Consider the following 26,424-nt stretch of genomic DNA (forward strand, 5'->3'; position numbering starts at 1 on the left):
GCACTTGTATACCACTATTTTGTCCAAAGTAGACACAGAAAATACCCAAGCTGGTCATTTGAGAGAATGCAGCATTAAAGCACTTACACACGGCTTCACCTATCAGACCAGGAAGCACTGTCCATCCATTAATACAGTAGGTTGATGAGGATCTGCCACTAAATTTCATGGGTTAGCCTTCAGTCCATGCTGTACCCCTCAAACAATCCTGCTGATAGACAATATCAACCTTGGCAACACCACAATCATAACCTCCAAAGTGAGGAAAAACGAAGCCTATTGTGCAGCAGTGGTTGTTTAAGAAGTGGTTTTTCGGATGTGTTTTCACATGGAAAAAATTGGCATCCGCTGGAAAGCTTTGACTCTTAAAAGACAATACTGTGGATTACCACATGATGAATCATGAATATATTGCTTCTGATTGGGGAACAATAAACAAATCCATCTGTTTTTGGATAATTAGGTTAAATTTTGCTATCCAACTTTTGCAATTACACAATGCTAGCAGGAATAAAAACCAGTCTCATCACTGAGTGAAACCAAACTCCAAGCTGTCTAAGTCAAGAAAAATGCTTGGTGATGAGATTTTAGTGCTGTAACCACACAAAAATCATGACAAGTGCAATCATCCATACACCCTGCTAGGCTTCTTACACAAACCATAGCTAAATTGTTTAGTCTAGACATGTAAGTTGGCTGAGTTTAGTAGATCAAAGATACAAAGTGTGAGGAAATCTAGTGAGTCGTAATCACACGAAGGTCATATTTTCACACTGTATGTCAAATAATATTGACAGCATGTATGTAAGTGTGTGTTTGAGCCACGAGCCACATTCAACCTCTCAGCATCCTAATAGACAGCATTCTCAGCATACCATCTGCAATGAAGTCCCGACGAAGGGAGAGTATGGCTGCCTGCCAGCCTCCCTTTCTGCTCTGCAATCTGCCCATGTGATAGGAGGTAGAGTAGGAATACTGCAGCCTCCTCCTCTCTCAAGCTCACACAGGCATTGACTAAACCCCAAAAACACTGCATATTCCACTGCAGTTCTCCTCCAGCACCTCCAAGAGACATTGGCATAATGAACATCCAGGAATATCGAGTAGAAATACTAGGGATTTCACACAAAGCTTATCTTTTGTAGACTACAAGGGAGAAAGGGCAAGTGAGCGATAGCTGGTAGGAAAACTTGATCTTATGGAAGATTCATGTTGGCTTAGTCTAATGAGCCTGATACAACTGACAGACAAACTCAAGACAAATAGTAGAGCCTGCCAACAGAGCAGGCTTTTGCCTTCAAATGCTGTCGTGTCATTGGATCATGAATGTTTCCATGCTACTGTCAGGTACACTGCGCTCATTTGCCAGCTGGAATGGGACGCTGGCCATCACCATGAGTAAAAAGGAAGCTAACGCATCACAGTACTGAATGACTCATAATCACATGTGAGCATCACAAGACCACAAAATCAAGTCTTACTGCACTGCTATTGTCTCTCCTTTCAGTTATTTTCATAGATCCCACAATTACAAAGACAAAGCAAAGTTTCATCCCATATTGTCATGTACTTTCAATGAATCACTGTACATATTATCTTTTTTTTTGTAAGTTCACTTTTTACTTGTAAATTCGCTATTTCAAACACATACAAACACATAAAATGTAGAGCTTTGGGACTCAATTAAACACTAAATGCAGTGGGGATGGCCAAATCTGCAGACGCTGCAACTTAGTAAGGTCATTCTAGTTTGTCATTTTGCTTTGACTTTAACTTCCAAACTTTTTTCCTTTTATAAAAATAGCAGCAAATTTAAAGGACGTTTATCTAGTAAATAATTAACTTCCAATCATAACACTTCATATGTCCACAAGTTAATCACTAACCCTTACAATGTCTCTAAAAACATTGTGTATACTACACAGATAACAAAACTATAAACTACACAGCCCCTCAAATATCCATTTGCAAACATAAACTGCGATAAAGCCTTGATGAATTGGGGGTGTTGGCAGGCCAGGCAGTGACCCCGGGGTGTCCTACTGCAAACCAACTCAGCATTTCTCACACAGAAACTCCTCAGGCATGTGGGCCCCTTCAGAGGAGGAGGAATTTCCCTCTGTAAGCCTTTTATTCTCTTTCAGGCTGTTTGTCCCCAACTGCTTCACTATTCAGTTTGCTCATTCCACTGTTCTCCACTAAGAGCCCTAAAGGAAAACCATGCAGGATCCACCGAATGTCTCTCTGCAGAAATGTATGACTTTCAAATGTTGCATTTGCTTTTTGAGTGTATGCTTTTTTGGGATACTTACTTGTAGTGTTGCCTTGCATCTGAATGATACATTTTGACTCCTTGCTTGTTTCCCTGGAGTTGAAGGGCCGAACTCGAACAGCGACTTTTACAGACGCCCCAGACATGTTTACGGTGTAGGACTCTCTCCCAGTACAACTTGTTGTATGTCTCCCCTGGAGGAAGCAGAGTAGGAGATGTACACAATCTATTTTGCAAGGAAAATATTTACTCTACAGCAAGAACAGCACAGCAAGTGCAGCACAGCTTTACTTTACCATTTCAAAAGCAGACAAAAAATATGGCTTAAACCACTGAAATGTTCATATGACCAGCTGATGGTAAAACATAACCTTCAAAATAAGACACAAGGTGATGCATTTCATTCATAATTCCAGAGTGAGTGGGGTTTGGTAATTAACTGGAAAAAGATTTATGGCTGCATAAGTATCGACATGTCAATTCAAATTATGACAAAACTTTCCATTGTGTTAACAACCGATTAAAGTATACATCCCGCTTCCTATGACCACATAGGCCAAATACCCAATATTTTCCAGTTCCTTGCAGTCAGCCATACTTGCTAAAGCATACGCCCATGAAATTCTATCTACCCTATTTGGTTTGAGCTACGGTGGGACAGTCAGCTGGGCCTGCCTGCTCCATCCCACAGTGTTTACTCTGTGCGCACACAAAAAAGACCTAAAATTACAATTATAATAAATGTAATGGATAGGAAGTAGGCTAATCCTCTGCTGCTGTGAGCCTCGGAATAGTACAGGGAGGAGTTGCATGCTTATTTCAACCGCACACCGACTCGACAAATTGTCCCCGATGAACCCCGGGATGGGAATTTGACATGAAATCCTGCGACGTGTTGTATTTAAATGCGAGATACTGTCAAGCCATTAACGGCTATGACTTCAGCATCCATGGCACGAGACGGAGCTAACCTCCGGTATCCCGTCTGACGGAAATAGATGTGAGGCTGCAACCGCTTGGTAAACTGGAAATGTTTGCAAATTTAACAGGATTACAGAACTGGTACCGGGACCCAGACTATTTAACGTCAAAAAATAGGAAAAAACGATACAACCAGACCGTGGCTCGCGCGTCTGTGTGACTAGCTAGCGTAAGCACAACAGTCGCCAACAGCTGCCTGGAATTAACCTGTAATAACAACCTCGTTTACTACTCACATGAAAGGAGAGAAACAAAGCACTTTATGGAATGTGTGTACTCACGTCTGAAGACTCTCACCAGGACACCACCATAGGACTGCGGCGACAACTAACGTTAGCTAGCGGGGCGTCAAATGTGTTGGTTTTTCTATCAGAATCTGCGCGAGGGAAAACTGTTATAAAGTCCACTTTGGTGAAAAACACCCATTATAGCGGTATCCTCCACCGGATGGACCCGTGATAGCGGCGGAGAACTCCTGCGCGAGTTCGCTTTTCCGTAAAGATAAAAGGCGGACGTCTATCTGCACACAAGCGAAAAGAAGAATTGATAAATTGCCTTGATTTACCGAAGAGATTACGTCAACTCCCTCTAGGCCGTGCTGATTGACAGCCGGATGAGCCAATGGGCGAAGAGATATCAATGACTAATGTTTCAAACAGCCAATGGTGATCATTAACAACGGAAGGGGGAGAGAGTGGGCGGGGTCAGGGTTTTTTTTTTCAGTCGTGACGCCACACTGCAGGATTTCTCTCCACCGCTCCCCGCACCGCTGTCACCGCAACACCCAGGGTCACCGCAAAGAGCTCCGTCTGCCGAGCAAACGGAGCAACTTACATCAAATAAATGACTGCACATTTCACAAACTTCGTAATAACGTAGAAAAACGTGGAAAGACAAAACTCTGTTGTCAGCGGATATACTTTTAGGAAAAAAAATCAATCACATTATCAAATGTTCAGTTTAATGCGGGTTTGACGCACTCAAACTTCAGCCTTGCATAAACAGACCTTTTGTTTTCAGCTAAACTTTAAAAGGACACGGGCTTTGTGTACTATTTTCAGCAAAACAGTGACTCAATGTGCCATTTTACTGGTCACATTTTTTTGTCAACAGTTGGTAAATTAGACCCAAGTTTTTTCTTTGAGAACCAACTTTCCATAATAGTTTTGTGGCCTTACTTTTCAGTCTTTTTTTCAGGCCTGGAAATTTTCAAATTATATGACATTTCCAGGTTTTTACGTGCTAGCATGAACCCCACTTGTAACCCTGACAGAAACCTATACAATTTGAAAAAGTAAATAAAACTCAATAAAAATCTAACACAACAGGGAATTTTTGGTGTATTTTAAGGGTGAACAAATATCTCATAAGAATTCTGCTTTTACTTTTGCATCATGTTTGTAATACGCTACCTGAATTCCACCTTAAGAATGGGGAAATTTGGTTTTGCATGTAAAACAAATTGAAAATTACTGTCAAAAAAGTGCATTTAATTAAACCTTTAGAAGAAATAAGGACGAATTGTGAAATAATGTGCATCATCATTTATTTCAGTTCAAAATCCTAGCTTCCAAAACAGGTATGTGGTTAGAGGATATCATTTCCTGTACAGTTAAGGTCAGCAAGGTCAAGTTAGGTACAGTGCGATTTGAAAGAGACCATCATTAGATTTGATGTCAAGTGTTTATAAACAGACTTTTAAGGGTGTAGTCCTACAATGTTTTCTGGTAGTCATGCTACATTCTCTCCTGTTTCTCCCACTTGTGCCGACAATAGGGTTGTTTGTTCATGAGGCGCTTCAGAGGTTCTGGACTTGAGGCCATGCACCAACAGGTAGTAAATTCAGTCTATAAAAGTCAGCAGGGAAGGTGTGACCGAAAAGGAACTGAACAAACTGTGTTTTGGTAAACCACTGTGTAACGTCCTACTGTACTCAAAAAGAAGCTGACATTTAGGATTAGTTTTCGTTAAGCTACATCCTTTACGGATATTCCCAGTTCTAAACTCAGCCTACAACAAGCACAAACGGTGCATCTGTTAGCTCTGGGACACCAGCATACATCATATGGACTCAAGTTTGTCATTATCACAGTCTCGCTAATAACAACTCAGGGCTAGCAATATGATCAAAACCCCACCCTTACACGACCAAATACACTGCCCCACCCCCACCCACCCCCACCCCAGTATTATTATTAGAAGTCTTTAATGAAGCCAACATACACATTACAAAACAAATGAGAACCGGAAAGGAAAATGATCAATGAAGTGACTTTATGCACCTCGCTGGTAAACCTGTTGGTGGTGGAAACTCATTCTTGCAGCATTATAATGCATTCATTATCTCTTGTTAAATATATGTATATATTTTGATATATATATACACAAACTCATGAGAAAAACTTAAGTCTTAACTTTATTAAGTTTTGTTTTTAGAACCATGAGAATGGTCTGAGACAAAAAGGGTAAATGCGAATAAAAATCAAATCAGTTCTCCTTTTTTTCCCCATTCAAAATGTTGATGTCATCATGTCAATGGTAGCAGTGACACTGAATTCAGGTGATTTGGGGCCAGATCCCTTAATGATGGTCAGCAGGGCGGATGGTGGTGACATGAGTCCTTAGACAGGTCGACCACCCTGTTTCTCCCTCATCCACGCATGGATCTTCTCCTTTAGTTCAGGGACTGTAGATCAACAACAGATTGTGAGCAGCAGCAAATAATCTGGGATTCAATGCAACCAAGCAGCAGTTTCAACTCAGAGTTAGTGTCCTGAAATCAGCTTCAACTATAAATGCCTGCCTTGACCGTAAAGTGTCGCGATGATGCGATTACCTGACTCAAGCATGCTCTCTGTGAGAGGCTGCCTGTTGAAGGGATCAGTGGGCGAGTTGAGCAGGTGGCGGAGGATGATGGATCTGTCCATAATGTTCCCCGAAGGCAGCATCACAGGGTCCGTCATCAGTGTGTCCATCAGAGGGTCTGTTATAACACAGTCGTGTGAACATTTTTACTACAGCATCAATATAGCCTTGAGCTGCAACAGCATTGGCGCCTCTTTCCCCACAATAAAAACTCCTATCATATCTGTTTTCATTGTAAAATGCTTCTCGAAGGGTCAAGCTAACGTCGTATCCTGCCTTACAAGGTTCTCTTTGTGTTTGTGAAAGGTCAGTGTTCACATGTCCACTCATAGGAAGATATAGCTTCAAACTACAAAATCATTTTCAAGAATTTAAGTGTTCAATAAAAACTTGAATTCATAAAATTCTCAAGAAAGCGACAGACCTACTTTGAAAAGGCTGACAACCAAGACCCTACGATTAAACAATCAAGCTACTGACTGCTGAAAAACATAATACGTGACAGCAGGACTGGTGCACTGCAATCACATCACAAATAAAGAAAGCCCCTCAATAAAAATCATTCTGAGCTTTTGACCAGGTGTCCTACACTGAAATGTCACAAGGTCGTTACAGTAAGACTTGTGCGTACTGATACAAAAATAAAACCTGGTGAGGGAGATTTTAACCACATTGAAAGCCGACACCTCCGCCCCTTGTGCGACACACTCCCGTCAACTGTGGTGGCTTGGCCGTCATATCTGGGAATCAAAGGAGGTATGTGGGCCATGCTCTCTCATATTAAGTCTGTGGTTATAGGATAGCCTTGCTCAAAGCTGTCTATATGACCCTCAAAAGGTGCCAAATCCTCTGCAAATGTGCAATTCAACAGCAACAGAGGCTGCTGACGATCATGTCTGTCTGCACTGGCTGACCCAAGGCCAGGCCAGCAAGTGACTCTCGTACAGCACTCACAAGAAACATTACAAAAAAGTCTTTAATTCACCTTTTTTCATGAAAATCATAGTGCATGTACAGCATGACGCCAACACAAGCTCTGATGTGATTGACAACGCTTTGTGTTTTTTCAAAATGCTCTTCTCAACTAAATAATGTGTTAGTGGATGGAACGTAATCAAAATAAGTTCATCTATTTATGAGTGGGAGATGCTGAAATGTTTGAAAATTTGATGATTTATCTCCTATCTCACCAATTAAACCCTTTCAGTTAACATGGGCAACGTTTCCTCCTCTCCAGCCTCTCTTGCCCTGTGGGGCCCCACAAGGCTCCATCCTGGGCCCTAATCTCAATCATTAGTTTCCAACACTCAGAGACACGCACCACTGTCACTGCGACACTGTCAGCACTCATCTGTCTTTCTCGCTCACTAACGCACAACAGTCACTCAGCTAATTCTAAACTGCCTCAGACATTACATCGCAGACACAAGCTGAATGACTGAAATGTCCTTTAACCAAAGCGGTTCTTCTTGGCACCTTGATTCCATTAAACAGATCACCCACACCCCAGGTTCCTGGTCAACCTAATCCCTTCAGACCACTTCCACAATGAAACCGTTCCGCTGAAAAGGCCATTCATGGTTTCCTCTCCTCCCTCCCTGCTGTATACTGGGATAAGTCAGTCATCCTTGGCTTCCAGTATGATTTAGGACTGATTTTAAGGTTTTGCAGCTTGTTTTTAAAGCCCAAGATGGATTAGCCACTTTCTACTTCGGAGACCTTTTAAGCCTGTGCAGTACTTTGAGGTCCCTCATGGACCACCAGATCATTCCTCACTCTTGTGTGAAGCTCAAGAGGGGATCACGCTTTCTTAGTCACAGCCCGGAGACTCAAACTTTCTGCCCTTTGTGATCAGACCGGCAAAAAAATGTCTTGAATTTCTATGTCTTGTGTATAGGCTCCTTGTACACTGTGCTGAGCATATTTGCAAACACGTGCTATTTTAGAAACAATGCGATGTCCAGGCCTGGTGCCGTGGAGTATTGAAAAGAAAAAAAAGCAAGTCCGTGATTCTCGGGAGTGCACTTGCAGTGCGCTGCTTGAACATACAGTTGACAGAAACTCAGACACAAACCTTTGAACTCGTCAGGTGCATCACTGTAGTCCATTTCAGACTGGGAATTCTTGGCGACTATTTCCTCCACCTTCTCAGATAGCAGCTTGAATTTTTCAATGGCGATGGAGGACTTAATACCGGCCTTCCTCATCTTCGAGATTACCTCTTCAAAGAGCTCTCTGCTGTACGACCGCTGCAGAGACCAAAGAGAGGGAACATTTATAAGGGAGCTGCGGGAGAACGGAGAGGATGTCAGTCTTTACTGTGTGTGTAACCATCGCCATGCATAGGAAGATGAACAGAATTTCGCCAGAGCGCGCACTCATAGGTTGTGTTCCTGTTTGCACGTAGAAATTGATGCAGTCAATTTTTAAAATATTATTCTTGCCTTGTAAGTGACTGAGGCAATCATATGCTAACAAGTATGAGTGGTGTAAGCCAAATAACAGAGGAAAACACAAGGATTTCCTTATGTTAAATTATAAGCTTAAACAAACCATTTAATAGTGTTGGATCATCATATAAAACAAAATCTGTTCCATATAAATCTGTTGCTGTTATTATGGAATCATTCCGATTCTGCCTGCCATGGCAATGTATGGTGAATCATAAAGTAGCCACGCCCTAAAGCACACCATGCTGTATGATCTATTCAACACTAAAGGAGACCTTGTTTTTACAAATCAAACGTAGTGCTGCATTGACAGAGACTTGGAATAAGAGACTGAGATCAAACACTCAACAGAAACTGAGATGTAGGGTCGTTTTCAAATACGCTCCTATACAATTGGAACATTTATGCAAAAAACAACAACTACATTCTTTTCAAATGGAGTCGCCCCCTGTAGGCTATTGGAAAGAATGCAGGCTTAACAGACTTCTTGCTTGGCTTTACTTTTCCAACCAGGAAGTTACATCCACCCCCCCACCCCCCCCATCAAATCAATGAATGCTCATATACATATATTCCATCCCTGTGATTTCTGCTTGCATTATCACATGACAAGTCGGTATTCAGACGTGACCTTTCTTGAATGAATGGATGAGTGAAACTGATTTTATTCAGCAAGCAAAACAGAGACACAATTCTCATGTCTAAAGGGCTTTAAGACCATGCCTGTAATGACTCACCAAAACTGCTGATAGCCTTTTCGCATGACTCTTATTCATCCTGATAACCCTTGTGTTTCATAATTTTTACATCATCTAAATCCAATTGCCAATTTCCCCACTGAGGGACGAATAAAGGTTTATCTTATCTTAACCCCAAGGGAAAAATCTGATTATTTCTAAATCTGATCTTAATCCGTACGAACCTGGTCGTCTGCAATTGCTTTAGCAAAGCGAGCACAGTCGAGCTGCAGGTAGATGTCGGTTAGCTGGTCCAAGAGCTTCTTAGGCTCAAAGCCATACTTCTCAGGGTTCTCCACCTTCAGGTCCCGACACTTGGGCCCACAGAGCTGCTGAAGGTTAAAGTTCAGCATGGCAGCTAAACGAGGCCCCAGCTCCTGCAGGAGCAACAAGAATGACACTAATGAGAATAGCGTGGAAATTTTAAGATTGTCCATTGACTACAGACAGTGTCGTATATTCAACTGCATGTGTGTGGTTGTACTATGGTACTCACGGGCCTGAGGAAAGGCTTCTGGACCTGTTTGGTGAGGATGTGGAACATTTCCACAGTCTCTGTGGCCAGCGCCAGGTAGGAGCGAGACACCCGCTCATCCTGAGTCAGCTGGGACTGCCGACTCTGCTGCTGCTCCTGCAAGTGACCAGGAACATTAGAATCTTACATTCTGCAACACTCAGCACAGGATTCTAAGCAGGTTCCATGATAACATTGGCCAAAGCCCACACTAAACCACTGTGATTCTGTCACAACTGTGGTGACATTTCTGTGTTTAAGGTAACTTTAGTGTAGTGACTGGCTGAGACTTCTTGAATTTTGCGCTACAATGCTGTAGTAATGTTAACTTAACCATAGCCAAGTCTGGATAAAACTAATAATAACTAAATAAATCCAAATCTCTACTGCGCCGAGCTCTGACCCTTGGTAGCTGCTCCCACTGCTCCTTGTTCTTCATCTCTTCTTGAACTTCGTGGATACGCTTCAGGGACTCGAGGCTCTCATCTAACAAGAAGGTGGTGTCATTTATCAGCATGTTGATGTAGCGAACAAACTGTTTGCCGGAGCTAAAAGGAAGGGAAGTGTGAAAGAAGACAGAAGACAATGTCAGGAAAGAGCTGATCCGCGAGAAGTTACATCTCTGTCATTTGCGCTCCAACTCACTTAAACTCCTCCATGAAGGTGCCATGGTGAGCAATGTTTTGCCAGAGACTCTTGAAGATGGTGCTGATATGGTACCGTATTGTGAATTTATCATAGAACTCGCTGGTGGCACCGGTATGCTCAACATCTGACCACAGAAAAGGGTGCAAGCAAGTCGCATACAAAATACCATGGATCAATTACATGAGTGCTAAAATTCATACTTCTACTTTTCAGTGTACAACAGTCCATATTTACCGGTGTAGAACTTCATAAGGGCAGGGACAAGCTGTTTGACAGACAACGGGTGGTTCTCCATCATTTCAGAGAATCGCTGAGTGCGAGGCTGTACAGCAGGGTTGGTGACAAACAGCACCTCCACCAACTTGGCGATAAGGTAAGGGTTCCTGATGTAGTTCTGACTGCAGATGAACACCACCAAAAAGGTGACAATGTCTTGAACACAAGGCTCATATAAAACCTGGGGAGAATACCTGAAGGAGAGGAGGGAGAACACTATGAACACTTTCAAACTCCCATCTCCAAAAGACACTAAATTCCAAGGCTGAACCTATGAACTTACTGCACAACAAAAAGCAAAAACTCTGCCACGTCTTCAATATAGAACTCGGGCAGGGCAGCAAAGCTTTTGGGAATCTCAGGGTTCAGTGGCATGGTGATGCTGCGGAAGACATAAAGAAACAAGCGTCTTCAATAATCTCAAGTGAAAGCCAACATGGCAGACAGCAAAAAAAAAAAAAAACAGGTCCCATGTGATCTGCTCCCTACACATGAATATCACAACAAACAGCAACATGATCTGTCAGAGGCATGCCGACTCACTCGGGGTAGGCAGGGTCCACCATGCGAAGAATGAGCTGAATGACTGTGCTGTAGAACTGCAGACATCTGCGGAGCAGGTTCTCATCCAGAAGGCCCACGTCAGCACAAGCTTTGGCTCGCACCAGTTTCTGACAGGGCAAAGTCACACACCATTAGGATCACATTTCTGGAAATATGCTCTGTCGCAGAAAGCGGTGTGTATCAGCGTCTAAGGGCAGACAGGCCTTCTCTTATGTACAGATTAAGTAAGATGAACATTAGTCTCATTGTTTGTGTTCAAGACTGAACGGGGAAGAAGGAGAGAGAGTCGGTGCATAAACAGACCTTGAGCTGAGTTTTGCACCGTTTCAGCATTTCTCTGTGTCTACTGGCCAGCGGAGAATCTTTCCATTGGCTTTCACTGTTTTTCAGCTCCTCTACAGTCCTAATGAGAGAAACAACACTATTACCACCTAAGACCGAGCACGTTGTGACTACACCTGTGGATATTTTTGTGTACCTGTTGAGTTCACGAATGGCCCGCAACCTGCGGATGTAACGCCTGCAGCCAGGCAGGATGGACAAATGGTGGGTGTGAAGTGTCAAGAAGAAACACTCAGTGGGGAACTTGGGTTCTGAGAACTTGGTGGGGTCTTCATCTGTCACACAGAAACCAGAGACGCCATCAGTCACAACAGTGGAACGTTACTGTTACAACTCAGTTGGAGCGGCTTTACATGACAGGCAGATGAACAAGTTTCAATCAAAACTGAGAACTGAAAAGAGAAATAGAAACACTATGTGCAACAGATTTATCAAAATTGTTCAGGGCATAATAGGGACTCAATTCAACATTAATACATAAATGTCAGCCTGGACTCCGCAGTGTAATCAACTCCAACTCACGCAGCTCAGTCAGCCAGCACTTGAGCTCCTCCATAGTGGCCTTCAGACGCGTCTCCTCTGGACTGACAACAAGGCGACACCGCGGATGAAAAATGTAGTAGGGGTCCACCGTCTCAAGCTTGATCTTCATGCTCAGTTGTTGCAGCACCCATAAGAAGTTGAGCATGAAGCCATCTGTGGACACCAGCTTGTCATCCGTCTGGGAGAAAGGAGGGTCAGTTCTGAATAAATTGATATTTAGAGCAGGGTTGGCCAAAGTGAAGCCTGACCCACCATTCAGGTTGAGTTTTGGCCCACCGACTTAAGACAAAACCTGAATATGAGAACAGGTTTGCAGAGAAGTTACATTTGTTTTGGCTGAATCTAATTTTGCTTTCCTCATTTTTCTGATTAAGCTTCACACTGTACAAAAACAAACAAATAAAATATGTGCACATTATAAAACCTATGTTGCATTGTTTTACTTTAATTACCAAAAGCAGTGTTTGCTTGATTGCTTCTGTGCGATGTGAATGTTGAAAACTCACCTGCATCTGGGCTTTCTTCACATTGTAGTTGACTAAAGCTGCCATGTAATTAAGAGCTAAATCACGCGTCTCTCCATTGAGTAAGATGTTGTGGAGAACTTTGAACAGGTCACCCTGAAAAACAACAACAAAAACAGATATTTTAAGAGATTCTTTCATCAGAATTCAAGAACCAGAGGAATTTCAACTGGCTTATTACTGGACAGAGACTCACCCTCGCTGACTCCAGGTAGTGCTGCAAGGATTGGATGACGACTCTTGTGTTCTCCACGGTAATAGCTGGGCCAGAGAAATATTTGTCACCTACTTTGGTCTAAAGAAAAGAAAGAGCACAGAGTTACATTAAAAAAAAATATATATATATATATATATCTATATCAGTAACCTGTAAAACTTGCCTTTTTAATGTTTGATAATGTTTGCTCTTAGTGCACAGTCACTGCTCTTTATTCTCAGACAAAACCTATCTTTCGGCAGCACCTCTGATTTTGAGAATACATTACAGTTTGACTAGTATTGATGCTCTTCAGGCTGGAATATAGATGAGGGGGAACATCAGCAGTGTGACTCACATCGTCCTCAGCAAACACAGAGAGGCTGAAGAAGGATCCAAGGTAGGAGAGTCTCTGGATCTCTCTGCCACAGCCAGGGCTCAGAGGTTTGGGGCACCACAGAGGGAGCGATGTTACCTGCAGAGAGGAACACTTCTTGTAAAGCTCTTTCTGCCAAGACATCACAAGCACAATGGAACCACGGGAAATAATCTCAGTGGCTAAATTAGGAACTCCAAGTCCCTGTTGGGTAGCGCTTTTCGTGTTTCTACTGCATCTAGAAGAAATACGGATTATGCAAATTAACCCCACAGCAGATTCCGACAATGTTACATGTCACACACGCGCCTGTTACAATATGTCTCGCTCCAAACTAGATGTGATAGCACACATTGTTTCTCTCATAGCAACACAACGCAAACCAAGAGTTCAGCTCCCCTCAGCAGATGGATTACTGAGTTCAAGAGAAGACATGAAAAAACCCAATAAGTGGAAGATTTTGCATTTTATTTAAAACAACAACCAACATTCAGGTATTTTAGTACTGATTAAAGAGATCAAAGTTTTGTCAATGAGTCTCAAGTAAAGTACCTGATGAGACTTAATTGCATTGTGACTTGACTTGAGAAATAAAACAAAGGTCACAATAATTAATGCTTGTGTGTGTGTGTGTGTGTGTGTGTGTGTGTGTGTGTGTGTGTGTTTGTGTACTCACCAAACTGCACACTGGGTGAGTCTTTCCGTACTTAATTTCACAAAGTTCAGCTAATGCCTGTAAAAACAAAATGCAGCTGAAAAAAGTCCAAAACCAAATTGTTTTTAACCTTGACTTGGGTTGTCTTTCTTGGGAAACACATTAAGATGTTGTACTTCTACGACCACTGAGCAAGTAGTTCTGTATTTGTGGACTGAGACAGCTGGCCACTGAAGAAGTGCTTCTGTTTGTGTCTCATAATTAAGACAACTTCTTCAACACACCAAGTCCTGAATGTCAAAAACCAGGTAGCAGGATTTAATTTTGAGTTTGACAGTGTGAGTAGCAACAGGTTATCAAAAATGTCAGCTTCCATGTCAAACTCAGAACCCCTGGAGACGCAGCACAACAGGAACACCATTATGATGTATATTTTAAGCATGCACTGACATATCGATCAAGAGCTGCCCATCTATCTAGTAAACAAGGCTGCCTGCCAAGCTGCCTGAGCCTCATTAATTCGCGCTGTGCTGTGGGACAGGTGTCAGTGTAACCACATGAATTCTCATGAATTCGGCCTGCTGCTACAGATAGAGCTGAGACAACATGTCCTTACCATGAGGGGGAATTTAAAGTTGTCACTGTCAAAGGAACATTCTTTCACTGCCAGAGCCAGCCCATGGAGGATAGGAATGAAGATCTGAGAAACAAAAAACGAGAGCTTGTCACGCGTCAACTTTTAAGAATAATATTGACGGCTCACAGGAAATGGTTTGTCCGAGTTGTTGTCTCGCTCAGAAAATCATTTAGGGTGACAACTCAAAACACTGCATCACTCCTATAAAACTGCCAGAATTCACTCAACTGTGTGCACTTTCTACTTTGCTTAGTCCGAGTCTAGTAAGGCTGCAAGGAAAAAAATATTTAGTAATGTGAATTTTTTTTGAGTGAATCTATTTTTTATGCCTTATATATCAAGTCAAAAATTTACTCAATAGCTTAATTTTTAACTTGAAGTCAGCACTAATAACTATGGGTTTATCTATTCATCTTAAACTTTTGTATTTTCTATTCCTACTTTACGTACAACTTTTTCATGAAGACATGTTTTACAAGATGGCTTCCATGTTCAAGCTCAGTCGTGACAGATTACAAGTTGGGGCTCTATCAATCACAATATGGATTGAATCGCAACTCAAGTCTGAGGATGTTACTGCATCAGAAGAAATGTTCGCTGCCATTCCTTGTTTCTACCTGCCTGATAGCTGACGCTGGCTAGTCATATCTGCAGATATCAAGCTGATGGCCAGAAACACAAAGAACAGCAACGGAGGAACCAGAAGCAGACATTTCTACTCTGTCTGCTCTAATACTCTTCATAGCTAGTTCGGAAGACATCTATATTTTTGGTCTTGTTCATCAAATCCAGACAAATATGTAATAAAATCTCAGCATTCTGAACAACAGAAAAAACATGCATTATCCTAACAACTGGAACAAAAGCTAATATATCTTGTGGCTGTTTTGCATTAAACTTCAGTTGAGAAGAGTAAGATGTGGTAGAACTATTCTTACCCCTATGGAGAAATTTCTGTAATAATAACAGTCGGTTCAGTTTGCTTATATTACACAGTCCAGAGGAGAAAATAGGATTATTGGTCTCTTATCTCCCTGTAATGAATCTTTTATGTGTCCTCCTGCACTACTGGACGCTAGCAGAGGCTCCAGGACAAACCCACCTGTCTGAATACTTCCTCCTCCTGGTGGGTAATGCGCACTAGTTCCTGAATAAAGCCATATGGGAGGTTCCGACACAGCATATAAGGAACCAGCAGAGACTGCTGGAGGGGGCTTCTACATGTAGGAGACACACAGAGGCATTGAATCAAAAATAGATAAATAAAGCACATGTCTGAAGAGAAGGTGAAAGGCTGGTTGCTACGGTGACTCGGAAAGGAACGGAGTGCACACATATATAATAACCTATTCAAAAATAATGCAGGCTTTCTTACCGAGGCTGGGTCAGGGTGCCTTGCAGGACCAGGGCAACATGGGAAATACACTGAGAGCGAATGTTGCTGAGAAGCTGGCTAACATTTGGTTGGTTGCACATCTGAGAAAGAAACAAGAAACCGAGGAGAGAAAATGGTGACGAGGTGTGATGACAATGATGTTTTCCACTTCACCAAAACTGTCCACCCCAGCAGATTAGCGATGTTCTTAGAAAGGCAAAGTCCCACTCATCTCCATCCTAACTGGCCTGGAACTCTGTTCTGAAGGGCAGGCTGTTCTTCTGCCCTCAGGACATTTTGTAAAACATTTAGTCTTTACTATCGAAGGGTCATTGGCGTTCAAAAAAGATCATGATGTTAATGATTCAACAGATAATCGAAGTAGGTTTTCTTCCATCTCAAAAAAGACAAGACAAGACAACACAACACCTTCAGAGTAAATCTGAAAAACAGACTGGCAGGCGAAGTAGTTCTTTCCCAAAGGCAGACAGCACACTACCTTGGGAGCTTTCCTCTCCTCCATGCCAACACTGTCAAAACGCTCAATGAGGTAGTTCAGCATCTCGGTCTCTTTGCATGTTTCAATAGTGAAGCGGTCACTGGCTGAATCACAGGACATCCCCCCTCCACATGCACCAAGACTACAGAGACAAGAGATCAAGGTTATGCACAGAAACCGGGACAAAGAAAGGCTCATTAAATAAAAGAAAAGAAAATTCTTGGATGCGCTGTTAGCATCAAACACGTATATATGGTTAACAAGCTCCGACTGGCTTTCAACGGTCCTGAAAGAAACATATTTCAGGCATTAGTTGATGGTATTGTAGCAACTGTATGTGGTTCTTGATAGAGAAAAGAAGATTTCACAAAACAGTTATGACATGTTTGCTGAAGTCATTTCAAACCGGTATTAGGCTCGTCCTTGACACCCAAATCATTAAGCTTAATTTGCTGTTAGTGATCAGATGCAACAGCAAAACCTGTTTGTCAGCAGCTACAAAGCACAACAAACCTTAGGAGGTAATTACATTAGCGCTGTTATTTGTCCATGAGCACAGGCGATGGAACAATAACACCTCGGCCCTGGGTTACAACCCACCGTTCCAAATGAAATCAGATTAGAAGGGAACATATTCACCTCTCCTAAACTTTGCCTTCAAGAACACAAAAACCCACAGTTCTCATTCAGTGTCACTTAACAGCTGTACAAAGAATCTTTTTTTTTTCCCCATATGCAATAAATCATCAGACGCCTGCCACCCTTGCAACAGTTTCATGCTGTAAATTAACGATACTGAAATTGAACATGGTGTCATAATTATGAGGCATTTCTGCAGGTTTTTCAAACAGCAGTGCGCTGTACATATTCATATACATAAAAACGCAAAAATCAATCATCTTAACTTAATAATTAAAGACACTATAACCATGAATTAGTTGATTAAAAATCCATAAATAGGTTACAGCAGGTAAATTCGGTTACAATGGCAGACTTAATCCACAGTGACAGAGGACAGGTTCTAGGTAGTTTCCACAACTCGGCAGCTTCTGGATCTCATAGCTTATAGTCGCTAGACTGAAGGCCAGTGACCAAAGTAGGAACTGCCCTCTTTAAGATGACCAAGCCTGCTGTAGTGGATCCATCACATCTCTGTCCTGGTGTGTTTGTGCACCGTTAGTGGCAAGCCTCATGGACCCACTGGTGCATGCAGTAGGCCCATCACTGAGCAAGCATGTACACACAAACACACACACCGTGCAGTGGTGTACCTGGACCCAAACTGAACCCGTGAAAAATCCTCCTCCTCCTCAGAGTCTTCATCACTGCTGTCCTGAGACATGTCAGAGAGGGCAAACAACAGGAGCGACAAGGGGCTAACATGGCGAGGGACAACAGCGGGAGCGAGGGATGGAGTGAGACAGAAGGGAGGTGAAAAACAGGAAGACACGTTTTTGAGTGTAAGAACACAGGCTTGGGAAGAAGGGAGCGCTGCTCAGGGACTGCTACAGGGTTGCATGCCTGCTCGAGGAGTTCTTCTAATGCTGTTTTAAATATTCATTAAGGCCTTTTTATCTGCAGTTTTTTTTTAATCTAACACACCGTCAGAACACTTTTCTACTGATACTCAGCTGAGTGTCGCCATCACTCCAGCAGCTCAGCGGAAGCACGCCAATACAGAGTGGTGCTGGTGATTTCCATTTGCTTGGGAAGTTTAAATCAAATTAGAAAACATGTTTGTTAACCTGTGAGACACTTATTTGAAAACGGGTCGTGTTTTCTACGTCATATTAGCAAATTATAAATTTTAGGCCCATACCACCGTTTGAAAAAAACATAGAGGTCGACAAATGATCCCAATGGTTGTTTTTTGTTTGTCTGTTTTTTTAATTTGCCTTGAATGATAGCAAATTAGAATTAAATTCTTCAAATACCTCAAACAACCTTGAACACTCTTACGAATCAACTGACGAACCTCTGCTGTAAATGGTTGATAAATTGGTGCGTCCATAATTTCAATAACATCATTGATGACGTCACTAATTATTACAACACTTGGAAAATCCTGATCTGGTCATCAGAAGCAAAAAAGTCCTGCCTTTTGAACATGACGCTGAAACTGAAAATATAATAATGTCAAAATATCCCATCGCTGTTTAGGAACTTCATTTATGCGAGGACTGATTATGATAATTTGGTGAAGGGGTTAGTTTACAATCATTTCACACTCACAGTCTTGTCTGTTGGGACATAATAGGTTATGGTTTTAGTATGGTTTGTTTGTGTGTGTGTGTGTGTGTGTGTGTGTGTGTGTGTGTGTGTGTATGCATCACACACTGACGTGCAAATGGAGGAGATACCTAGACGGTGGGATCCTGGCAGCAAAAGCAGCCTGTCTGGTGCTTGTTCTAGGAGAAGAAGGGGGCACCATAGGAGGTGGTGTGGTGGAGGGCTGGCTACGACCCATCGGTGAGCTCAGGGGGAGGGACTGGGAGCTAGGGGGTGGCAGAGGAACTGGGGTATTGGGAGGAACAGAGGGCCCTGCAGGGCTAGGAGGAGGTCCGAGGAAACTAAATCCTCTGTGGCCTGGGCTTGATGGGGACGGTGCCCCCCAGGGAGACGTGACAGAGTAAGGTCGATAGCGCTGGGAGATGGGCATGGGTGCAGATGGAAGGTTGAGGGAATGTCTCGGAGTAGCGGTAGTGGGGGGGCTGGGAGGGACAATGAATTGGGGTGTAGAAGGTGTAGAAGGTACAGAAGGTGTAGAAGGAGTAGGGAGAGATGGTGAGGTCCTTTTGGCTGCATCCAGAGCCATTGGATGAGGGCTACCACACCCATAAAGACTGCGGACAATATCGACGAGATGATGATTGGCAAAACATATCAATTATTACAGAATTTAACAAAGCAAAAGGCGAATAACAGAGACAAACAAAAACACAGCGCAGATCCCAATTACTTGTGAACAACTAGGCCCTCTTCAGTCCCCACATTCACGTGCTTCTTGACTACACCAGTTCCCAACTTGGTACTTGTGAAAATATAAAATAATTTTAAAGCCTCAACAACTACAGATGAAAATAATGGGACAACTCCTAAATGTTGTTCAGAGGTCCATTTGTGATCATCAAGGCTGTCAACCAGTCACATCGCTGAAGAGAATTACAGGTCGCCAGTCCAGAGGAGTCTACCAGGGTTATGCTGTCAGAGCTCCTTATACTACTATAGTGTGGGTACTTGCCTTGACAGGGAACTGGCTCCGAAGGACCCGGCTCCAGGGCCCATGGGGCTGCCACCTTGGCTGGAGGGCTGCACCAGTGTCAAATGGTGGTCGGCGGATTTGGCTGCTGCAATTGGCTGAGAGGTGGCGGTCAAGCTGGCGAAAGGGTTGTGGACACGCGACTGGGTGGACATCATTAAGACCTCCATCAGGATCTGGCCGATGAGGTCTTTGAAATCAGAGTACACTACAGGAGACAGAGCCCGAGTCAACCCTGTAAACCAAACTGTGAGGTCATTTGGTTTGTTCTTGCTGGAAATGAAGACAATTTCAGGGACATACCATCTTTAGAGTTCTGGTGAAAGTCTGCTGCCAGTGAAGGGAGAAAGATGACATCTCTATCCTGCTCCTTCCATGAAACGCGAAGGATCTTACAAATGAGCTGCAGAGCCTGGTCTTCTGACACGTCAGAGCTTGCAGAAGTTTCCTGAGGTGGAGACAGAAGAAGACGACGGCTCGGTTTATTGTAGCCTACATTCAAGGGCGACATCCAAACGGTGCAGATCATCAGGAAACTGTCAGCAGTTTTAATGGCAATATTTTGATGGCAAACATGGACACTGAAGTTCCAGCTTTACAAAGGAGAACTTTATTAGGTGCTAAGTGAAGTCCAGCAGGTTAAATCTCTCAGTTGACTGCGGTCTTCAAGTCCAGCAGAAGCTTGTAACGTTTACAAGGCAAACAAAGGTTTTCTTTTTCGAAACAAAAAGGTTCAGGCCTACTGTTTAACGACACGACTTACAAAAGTCTGCATCGTGTAAACATTTATTCATTTTAAATTCTCTGAGAGGCTAATTTATGTCTTTGGATATTGGCCACCAGTTTATACCAAACAAGACAACCTTAAGACTCTGCGTACTTCTACTTTTATAGAACAAACATATGATTGAGAGAGCAGACAGTACAGTTATTGTAAATGAAAATAGATCAGCACAATCTTGAGCTGTGGTGTGGAATAAACTGAATGTAAATCAAAAAGAAACCAAAAACAGAGTTCATGGAAAGTCCCCAAGTACTTTTAGGAAATACACAGGTACCTTTGACAGCCTTTTACAACAATTCATAGCGCACTTCACATCCAAGGGAGCCTGATCAAAGTGAAATTGCTAAGTGATTAAAAATAAAAGGCTCGATTCAAATCCTACTGTCTGGAATCCCCTCTGTTGTAGGGTTTATGGTTACGAGTACATCTGTAACTGCAAGTCGTGGGGACACAAACGTCAACAGCTGTAGCTGGTGTGCATCGTAGCATCGCTGGAGGACTAGAACACAATGGCAAAGAGCACATGTTTCGGCTACGGCGTTCCACACACCAGTCCTCGCTTTTACCTTTTCAGTCAAGTTCCTCTTCTCCCTGCGGTCACTGTCATCCACCTCCATGTTCTCGATCCCTGAGTCCACATCCACCTGGGACATGCTGGAATAAAGCAAGGTAGGAGCAGCGCTTAGCCAGTCTAGTATCCACAAGCAGAGCATATAAACGCTCAACGTTCCATGATCCATTCAAAGCTTGGGAAAACAAACATCACGATCACAGCAAACCAGAACCATCATGGGTGCGATTTGTTGAGAGCAGAAAATGTCTTTTAACTTCAATGGATTAATCTTACAAAAAAGTTACTGAGCTCATTTTGTCGATAGATGCTGCCGTCTAATTTTAAATGTGAAACATGAAACCTGCCACCAAATAAATCTACTACAACCAGCAAAAATGCAGAAAATCCCATCTTGCTACCACCAGCTTTAAATTTACACAGGGCAGGAGTGTTTTCGGCAGACATGTTTAAGGGTTTTCTTGCAAGTGCCACTAGAAATCCATTACCTCTTTTCACAGGAGGCAGTGTCAATGTCCATGCTCTGCGACCGGGACAAACTCTGGGACTGAGTCTCCAGGCTGTTGGAGGGGGAGCTGGAGAGGGAGCTCACACCTTCGCTGCTTTGACTGCCATATGCCACACCTTTGAAGCACAAATGAAAGAGATGTGATGACACTGTATTCATTTCCTTACTGAACATGGAAAAGGTGCATTTTTTGTTGTGCAGGAAGTAATATTTCTACAATTCTACAATTTCATTTAGCAGACGCTTTTGTCCAAAGCGACAATATATTTCAGATGTATCTTTTTAAGAATAAGACTAAACCACCAGAGAAACGTACATATCATCTCACTTAATACTCCACGGGGTAGCCCTGGATTTTATTGTGTCACGATGACTCAGATTTGTATTTAATGGGGGTCCCATGTTACCAGAGGAACCAGTAGATTAGCACAGGCTCAGATCAGTGTTTTTAAGCTCAACGTGGTGTGCCATTGCATTTTAAGAAGCTATTATGGTACACGGGTAAGGAGGAGAAAGCTGATTAAAACCCAGGATCCTGCTGTGGATAAGGAGCTGCTGGAATCAGACGCTCTATCCTGCCTTTACAACAATCACACATCACCGGTGACTGTGGAATACACGAAAGAACAATCATCATCACTAATCATCACTGTACAAACCTGTCAGACAGACAAAATGCAGAAGAATGTCAAGAAACATGAATCTCAGGAGGAGAAGTGGAAGAAGAATAGACGGCTGCTTGAGTGTCCATAGGAATGCTGCTTGACAACTTTTGACAAAATATATCGCATGCAAGTTTTCCTGCGTTGTTGATAAGCAGGGCTCGGGCCACCTGGGGATTTTGACAGCACAACTTCAGCTTCATCCTGTCAAGTGTGTTGTAAAATAGTTTAGGGACTTTCTTTGAAACAAACACTGAGCAAATTAGCAAAGGTGGACAAAATACAAATTACAGCAAGAAACGGAATATTACTGTGGACTCGTTATTCAATTCAACACGATACAAAACACTTTTTTTTCTTTAATTACTGACATAAATGTGGATTTATTTCGCATATTTTGATGATCTGTTAGATGAGCAACGTCAAACACATTTAGCAGTTCAGCTTTGCAAATCTCCAACAGATAATCAAAATCCCTGAGCTTGAGTGCCTGCTAAAAACTAACCGTCTAAGATGGTTCACGCATGTTGAAAGGAGCTTTGACTGGGTAAACAAGGACGGAGGTTTCAAGTCAAGTGGAGGAGAGGACACAGCAGGCAAGCAGATATGGAAGTCTGCTGCATGAACAACATCGAACCCCCCCAATCAACTAAGCGTGGAGAAGAGCACTGAGGGGAAAAAAGAAAGACCCCTGGAATGGGAAACGCAGACAAAAATTCCAGACAGTGAGTGTTAAAATTTTGTTTGAAGCGTGAAATGTCTAGAAAGTATGATTTGTTGTAATAAGTCATGGCCACCTCAGTCCACTACATGCACCGAGTCGGATGCCCCCCGACTACGCAAGCCCAATTTTGTACAAATCCACAGAGCCAATTATAAGATAAAGTTTTCACATTTGTGCTGCCTTACAGAGGCAGAGCGTAGCACGACATTTAGAGCCGACTATTCCAAACCCACATGGACTTTATAAATTCTGACAAAGTACTTTTTTTTTCCAGTTTGATTCAGAGATGCTCAGCACATCGGGGGAGAAAAAGCAGATTTGACAAAAGTCACTACGGCAGGAAATCTTGAGGTCAATATCAAGGTCTGGCAGCACGGAGCCCCTACAATACAGCTGAACACAGTGAGGACTTATGTAACTGCCCAGAACGCCTTCACAAATATTAACCAATTATGAAACGTGCCATTGTGAATCAGTCCTGAAAGGCGGCACCGCATCTATGCATACCATCAAACAATGCAGAGAGAAAGCCATGCAAGGTTCACCAGCGCATTTTCTAGAGCAGCGCGTGAAAGCAGCAACTCTCACTGTGTAAAGCAGGGCCCACACTTGATGTCAAACAGGGACACTGCTGCTAATTGTGCCGGTGTCATAGGGGGTGCATTACTGGTTCTTGCTGTGCAAATATCAAGGTTAGATCCCTTTCAGTGTTGCTATGATACTAAAGTCATCAAGGTTGTTTATCTCCCAACTATGCCTAGCGGACAGAATGTCACAGGACGGTAATACCAATACCTCCAGCAAAATAGCCGGACTAAGACCTGATATCTCTCGCACAGAAAACCTCAATACGTTTCCAAATACAACCCTGTTGTGCCACTCAGATAAAAGAGCGTCTTTAGTTCTCACCAGTGGTGCCGATGGGGGACGTGGCAGGAGTACCACTGTGAACATTGAGCCCCAATGATTGAGAGGCAGCTGGTGGCAAGGGGTGGGATGTGGCACCTGAAGGTCCAGGGAGGGGTCCAGGTGGAGTCTCTCTCTGCGGTGATGTCAGGGGTGTGCTGAGAGGGGTGCTGGGCTGTGAGGTCTGTCCACCTGCAAGCCGAGCCAGTCGCCTTCTGCGAATCTTAGATGAATATGCAAGCACAATGCATTATTCACACAAACAATTACTGCGGCTCATTTTAGAGGCCTACAAATACCAGCCTGCCTGTATGTGTAGGAGAGGTGATGAACTGTATAATTAGCCATATGTCTCCCCTCTGAATAAACTAATCAGCTAATTAGCTTCAAATAAAACACACCGTCCAAAGAAAGTGAGGTTTTTATAAATCAGTGTTGTCTTTATGATGGTTTTGATTTGCCATGAGACACAAACCTGGCTCCGTTGCGAACCCATTCAAATGAGCATTCATCGTCACAACTCCGCTGGTGAGTAAACAACAGTAGTGCGTCGACCGCACGCTCAAGCTGCTCGAGTAGCTAAATGAATGAACAGTGGGGAAATAAACGATTTCTTTTACTAAACGTTGAGTTGAATGTGTGTTGCCAACGTGACCACATGTAGGACCCACAATCGATTGCACAATGGTGGTCCGGTGTGTGTTTTATGCTGAGTCGTCTCGCAGGCTAATTTTTTTTTTTTTTTGGGGGGGGGGGGGGGCTATTAGCAAAACAACGTTAGCAACGGCAGCTAAACAGCAAGAAGTGAACCTTCTCCAAACTCACATCCACAAACAAAATGTATAATTTATCGTGGATGGAAAACATTCCCGGAAGTCTAAAAGGTGACAATAAAGCAATATAATTGTGTGCGTGTAGTTGTTTTCCTGTGAAAACTGTGTTATTGACGGGCCTAATTGTGCAGTGCTTGTAGCATCACGTTAGCACTGTGCTCCCGGCAACATTAAATGAACCAACAGGCAATGGGGGAGACATCTCGTCCCGGATGAAACTTTTCATTCATTCACGATATTGAACAAATATCCCCAATAAAACCAGTTTGTTTGGTTTTGAGTAACATGCAGTTTAGTGTTGTGTTGCTCAGATAAATTAGGGTTGTTTTTTTTTTGGTCGCGGATGCCTTACTACAGTTCAACTGTGCTAGCCTCTTTGCTAACTGCATAAGCAAGTCAGTTACTCAGGTAATTTGACACAAAGTCCAGAGTTTAGGAGATTTGTGTACGTTTCGCTGATAAATGGCAAATCAATTCCTGGCACAAAAAATAATTGTGTTGTTTTTTATTATCCCCTTACCTCGTCTGCGCTTAACTCCTCCATCGCAGTTAGCCAGCTATTTCACTTTCAAAGGTCTCACTATATGCCAGCCAGAACCAGCTAGCTAGCTTGTATCCGCACTAAAAATGCATAGTCTAACTCGTTCAACTATTATGTGTCAGTCTTGATTGTCTACAAGGCAAAAACTAGGACGCTACTGCATGCAGAAAGCCAACACACAGTCCGCCCGGAGAGTCTCCCGTTTGCGAGTTTTCTATCAAGAATGAAACAAAAAGAAAAGTAGCTAGCTATTACACGTCAAAATACAACAGCGGCCATTTTGGTTCGACATGCTGTCACGTGACTAAAGAGCAACTGGAGGAGGTGTTTACTGAGCCGCACAGATACATTTAATATATTTCCCTGTTTATGTATATGGTTTTAATTTCAGTCAAACGTTTGGAAGTCTGTATAGATACGCAAACACTCGTTGTGTCACATTGGCAATGATGAATCCCATTCTCCCCTGAAAATAGCATTTATGATTGCAGTTCTTCTAAGGGCACAAGGTCAGAACTAGGTTTTCTTGGAACTAAGTGGTAGTGATACGTCATAACCCTTTTTAGTTGTTTATTATCATTAGTCCTGCACCCATGAAATAACAGTTTGTGATATGAGTATGTGTGTGTGAGAGAGAGAGAGAGAGAGACAGCGAGAGAGAGTATGAAAATGATGAGAGATGATAAGAAAAAATATTTCTTATTTCTTATTTTACAAAATATAGAATTTCAAACATGTACACCACTGAGGAAAAAAAAAACTTAAATGTCTTTCTAAATTAATTTCAGCATACAATACCCTCATATAACAAAGATTTCAAATGTATATTTTCCTCCCTTTTATAGACACATTAACTGAATCAACATGTGCAATGGAGATCTGGGCAGGAACAATGCATCTGCTACCAGTACCGTCACACAGCTGAGGGCATGTACTGACTGATTTTCTCAAGACTGCAGAAGAGCAACTTAAATTTACCTGATAGTCGCATATTTTTTGTCTTTAGGCAACATCACTAAGCTACAAGCCTGCATAGACCAAAGTGGTCAGATACCGCCACCTAGTGGAGTAAACCCATAACCTGATAGGAAAAATATATTTCCATCCATCCATTTTCTTCCGCTTATCCTGTTAAGAGCCGCGGGGGGTGGAGCCTATCCCAGCAGCCTTCAGATGAGAGGT

At 42.7% G+C, this 26,424-nt stretch overlaps 2 protein-coding genes across 28 annotated transcripts in view; both read right to left on the reverse strand.

Annotated features, from left to right (window-relative positions):
* The window catches only part of kif1b (kinesin family member 1B), a 59,410-nt gene extending 55,549 nt beyond the window's left edge, over window positions 1-3,861 (reverse strand). For 15 of the 25 annotated variants that reach the window (XM_086214534.1, XM_086214539.1, XM_086214542.1 and 12 more), the window contains exons 1-2: window positions 3,535-3,861; window positions 2,313-2,466 (exon numbers count right to left, since the gene is read on the reverse strand). In XM_086214534.1, the coding sequence (XP_086070660.1) occupies window positions 2,313-2,418 (106 nt within the window). In that variant the 5' untranslated portion in view covers window positions 2,419-2,466; window positions 3,535-3,861. The remainder of the gene's footprint in view (window positions 1-2,312; window positions 2,467-3,534) is intronic. The other 10 variants (XM_086214543.1, XM_086214555.1, XM_086214551.1 and 7 more) reach the window with 2 other exon arrangements.
* A 1,571-nt stretch (window positions 3,862-5,432) lies between these two features.
* Window positions 5,433-25,555, reverse strand: ube4b (ubiquitination factor E4B, UFD2 homolog (S. cerevisiae)). Of its 3 annotated transcripts, XM_086214559.1 has the most exons (29): window positions 25,222-25,555; window positions 23,872-24,091; window positions 21,557-21,692; window positions 21,064-21,151; window positions 20,017-20,161; window positions 19,696-19,921; window positions 18,815-19,297; window positions 17,726-17,830; window positions 16,455-16,596; window positions 15,956-16,056; window positions 15,683-15,797; window positions 14,560-14,643; window positions 13,965-14,021; window positions 13,271-13,387; window positions 12,913-13,011; window positions 12,699-12,812; window positions 12,172-12,370; window positions 11,786-11,924; window positions 11,611-11,710; window positions 11,287-11,414; window positions 11,027-11,125; window positions 10,702-10,937; window positions 10,465-10,591; window positions 10,223-10,367; window positions 9,802-9,936; window positions 9,491-9,682; window positions 8,193-8,367; window positions 6,090-6,236; window positions 5,433-5,939 (listed from the first exon to the last, which is right to left on the reverse strand). In XM_086214559.1, exons 1-29 carry the CDS (start codon window positions 25,243-25,245, stop codon window positions 5,875-5,877), a joined length of 4,143 nt encoding a protein of 1,380 aa, XP_086070685.1. In that variant the 5' UTR covers window positions 25,246-25,555; the 3' UTR covers window positions 5,433-5,874. The 3 variants fall into 3 exon arrangements, with proteins under 3 accessions (XP_086070685.1, XP_086070683.1, XP_086070684.1); XM_086214557.1 differs by lacking the exons at window positions 17,726-17,830; window positions 18,815-19,297 and having other exon boundaries at window positions 19,696-19,948; window positions 25,222-25,553; XM_086214558.1 differs by lacking the exons at window positions 17,726-17,830; window positions 18,815-19,297 and having other exon boundaries at window positions 5,434-5,939; window positions 25,222-25,553.
* Between the last annotated feature and the right edge of the window lie 869 nt (window positions 25,556-26,424).

This window comes from Aulostomus chinensis, chromosome 9, assembly GCF_037954235.1.
Source record: "Aulostomus chinensis isolate RoL2024-O1b breed Wild chromosome 9, RoL_Achi_v1.0, whole genome shotgun sequence".
Taxonomy (NCBI): domain Eukaryota; kingdom Metazoa; phylum Chordata; class Actinopteri; order Syngnathiformes; family Aulostomidae; genus Aulostomus; species Aulostomus chinensis.